Genomic DNA, 4,185 nt, shown 5'->3' on the forward strand with positions numbered 1-4,185 from the left:
ATATGATGAGGATGAGGATGTGGAAGAGGATGAGGATGAGGATGAGGACGAGGATGAGGATAAGATGAGGATGAGGACGGGGATGAGGATGAGGATGAGGATAGGATGAGGATGAGCATGTGGAAGAGGATGAGGATGAGGATAGGATGAGGATAAGAATGTGGAAGAGGATGAGGATGAGGATGAGGAAGAGGAAGAGGATGAGGATGAGGTTAAGAAGAGGACGAGAATGAGGATGAGGATAGGATGAGGATGAGGATGAGGATAGAATCAGGATGAGGATGAGTAAGAGGATGAGACGACTTCACCCTTTTCCTTAAAAATATTTGTTGTACCAATTTGTTCTTTGAAAGGATAAAAACCCAAACTAGTATCCAATGTTGGGAATGTGAGTCAATACACTCCATGTCAGGGGTAATAAAAATACTAAAAAAATTAATTGGACTCACATTTAATATTTGTGACCAACATTTTGAGTTTTTAACTTTTCACACACAAAAAAGGAATAACAACAATCTTTACCATTTCGGTCAATCTTTACTATCACTTTATGTACCCAAAAAATGGTAAAGAAAATGGAAATGATGTTTTTTCCTATTTTGGCCATTCTAAACCATTTTGGACTAATTTTATAAATATGCTAACTCCTTTTTTCTATCCAAATAGATTTGACTAAATTCTTAATTTGACTTATATTTCTACTAACCAAGTCCATTCTTCTAGCAGTAATTTTATAGTTTATAATTAATCCAAATAAATTACTATATATTAAAAAGTTATTACAAGCGATAAAATAATAAACCAAAATAATAACTAATAAGATAAACATAAATTATAAAATAAATTGAATGAAATTGACTAATTCTTAGCTAAGATAATGTCTTATCAATCCAAATACACTCTAACATGCCCCCTAAAGCTAGCTTAATAAGCTTTAAGCTTGTTACAAATAATTCCTTAATTGTGTTTTATATGGTTCCACAAAGTCGTTAGAAATATGTTTTAATTGTGAAATCTATAGTAAAATCACCACAAATGATCATCGAGAATGAGAAAAGAACTCACAAATTATATAATTTGTCAACAGGGAGAAATGGACCACTGAAATAATAATCAATGGAAAGAGAAACCATTAATATAATCACCATCAGAATAATCGTTAACGAGAAAGTCATCACTTACATAATTCCTTATTAAGAGAAAAATACCTCCAAAATGAATGTTGGTGAGAATAGAACACAATGGTATAATCACCATCAAAATGACCGTTGATGAAAAATAAATAACTTCTTTCAAAATTTGTGAATGAGAAATTAAGCACTACCAAAATTATTATCGACGGGAAGAGAATATTGATATAATCACCATCGAAATTATCATTGATGAGAAAACAAATCGTTGCTAATATAATTCATCTCTAAGAGATAATGAACCACCAAAATGACTGTCAATGGAAATGAAAACAAATATACATATAAAATCAAGAAATTGAATCACTATATTGGAGAATGTTGATATTAGCTTATTTGAATGACTGGTGAAGGAAAATTGGAAATGCTAGGTTGAATAAGAAAAAATGAATGAATACAAATGAGAATGTGAGATGACAAAGCGAGAAGACTAATCAGATTTTCAAAATTTTCACACCTTGGTAGCGGAATAGTGACCAAATAGGTCATGGAGAATAAAATCATTCTAATACCATGCAGAAGTTTAAAATGGTAAAATATTGGTCAAACTCAAATATGAACTAGTTAAAATAATTTATTATACATGTAAAACAAATGGAAGAATAATAAAACCAAAAAATAACTAATAAGATAAATATAAAATATAGATAAATTCAAATAAAATGAAAGTAACTATATTTTATATAAGATAATATCCTATCAATCAAATTATACTCTAATACATAGTTTACCTTTATATCTTTTGTTATGAAATTGACTATTCTTCCAACTCCTTAATTTACCTATATATAGCGCAACATACTTTCACCTTGCCAAAGCAAATACTCAACAATAGAAACTAGCCTTCATACTATTAGAAATGGTTGTCACCATTAAGAGTATAAGCATATTTCTCTTCTTCCTTGGCCTTATTTTTCAAGGTAATGTTTTCTTCTCATGTTTAAATTGAAACCAAAAAAAGTTCTTGTGCATAACTTGGACATCATTTTCATTATGTACGTTTCTTATATTATAACTTTCTTCCCATTTTTTCCAGGCTATTGTAAACCATGCTCCTTGGGGGATCTATCTGTAAAGAAATCTAAGACAGGAGTTAAAATTCAAGGAAAGCCAGAGTGGCTTGTGACTGTTACCAACAACTGCCATTGTGGTCAAAGTCAAGTGATATTAAACTGTCGTGGATATAAAACAGTTGAACCAGTTGACCCTAATATTTTGACATACTCTGGCACTGATTATTGTCTCATTAATTATGGTAAACCTATCTACAAGCAACCAGTCACCTTCAAATATGCTTGGGATGAAGCTTTTTCGATGAGTCCAAATTCCTCACAGATGGCTTGTTAAGTTCCAAATGTTGGCTCTTATATACTTTGATGACATTTACTTTTTCTTGCCGTCATAAAATGCTGAATAATACAAGTCTGTATAAATAATATTATATCTAAATGATAAAAGTGTTATATCTTATAACTTTCCTTTAGTTTTGTATGTGATTCTCTCTTTGGAGAGGATCCTCATCTAATAAACAATGGGGCAAAACCCCCACATGTTTAGATGGTTAAGCTTTCCTTGTACGACAATACAATAAAGTCTTGCAATGCATAATTAAAGGAAGTAGCTAGAAGATTTTTTATTGAAGTGATAAAAACTTCTCTATTAAATAATTTTATTTACAATATTTGTTAAAATAAAATGTGTGATTAGGTGGTAGTCAATATTTTAAAAGTATAAACAAATGTAGTAATCGTGTACTTGATACTCCATTACAATGTTTTGGTTAAATTAAGTCACTATCATAAAAAACAATTTTAATTGAAAACCAATCAACATGACCAATAAATTTTAAATGAAAACCAACAGAGATAAACAATTTACCCAGTTTTAACTAGTATAATTGCATAAGCGGTATAATTGATCTACCATTCTCATATAGGAATCGATTTACTTGTTGAACTGACCAGTACAGTTTGGTTTTTATAACATTGGGTCAAATATAACCTTCAATGATTGTTCCCCTTCATTTTCAACACGACAAACACCAATTTAGTACAATAATTGTGCGTGATAATAATGGTCATGTCCATCTTAGTGATTGTCCCCAAATCTCCAACGCTAACAACATGGAGTAATGTAATTGGCCCAATTCCATCATTTTTCACACTAGATAATGACCAATCTTACTTCATGTGTTGGATCTCATGTGCTACTTTTCCTCTAGCCATAATCGTTGACTCCTTCGCTTTCCGTATCATGCTGAAGAATCTGAACTACAATGATGCCACATGGCGCTACATAAAACGGCCGTGTGTTGGGCATGTTTTTTTTTGTTTTAATTATTTTAAGATTGAATGTCCACCTTCGTCCATAAAATTTTTCATGTGTACTAATTTGATCTCCGAAAAATTAAAAACTCAAACTATCACTGCAAAAATGTAAATGCAAGTCAATATAGTATATGTCGGGTCATAAAAATGCTAAAAAAAGTAATTGAACTGACATTTGATATTTATGACGACCATTTTGGGTTTTTAATTTTTCCAGGGATCAAAAAAGGTATAACAACAATCTTTACCATTTTGGTCAATCTTTACCATCATGTTCTTTACCAAAAACTGGTAATGATATTTTTGTTTTCCTTCCTTCGTATGTTTTGATCGTTCAAGACCATTTTGGACTAATTTGATAAATGTTCGAATTCCTTATTTTTTTGCTTTCAGAATACATTTGACTAACTTCTTAGTTTAACTTTTATTTTTGCTAACCGAGTCAATTCTTACTGGAATCTACGAGTACCCAACAAATGTTGACCTTTAATTATATGTAATATATTTTATTATAATCAATATATATAAATAATTATTACTGGATTTAAAATGTGATATGTGATAGATTCATCATTATATTTCAACCATTATAATTCATTATTAAATCATAATAAAATATATTATAATCTCAAATTAATAAAAGAATTATATATAGAAAATATTCATTA

General features: G+C 30.1%; 1 protein-coding gene across 1 annotated transcript; it reads left to right on the plus strand.

Annotated features, from left to right (window-relative positions):
- Positions 2,002 to 2,653, plus strand: LOC109362091. The gene is made up of 2 exons (XM_019607660.1): positions 2,002 to 2,110; positions 2,227 to 2,653. The coding sequence occupies exons 1-2, from the start codon at positions 2,050 to 2,052 to the stop codon at positions 2,535 to 2,537; spliced, it is 372 nt and encodes a 123-aa protein (XP_019463205.1). The 5' UTR covers positions 2,002 to 2,049; the 3' UTR covers positions 2,538 to 2,653.

Source organism: Lupinus angustifolius, chromosome LG12 (assembly GCF_001865875.1).
Source record: "Lupinus angustifolius cultivar Tanjil chromosome LG12, LupAngTanjil_v1.0, whole genome shotgun sequence".
NCBI lineage: Eukaryota > Viridiplantae > Streptophyta > Magnoliopsida > Fabales > Fabaceae > Lupinus > Lupinus angustifolius.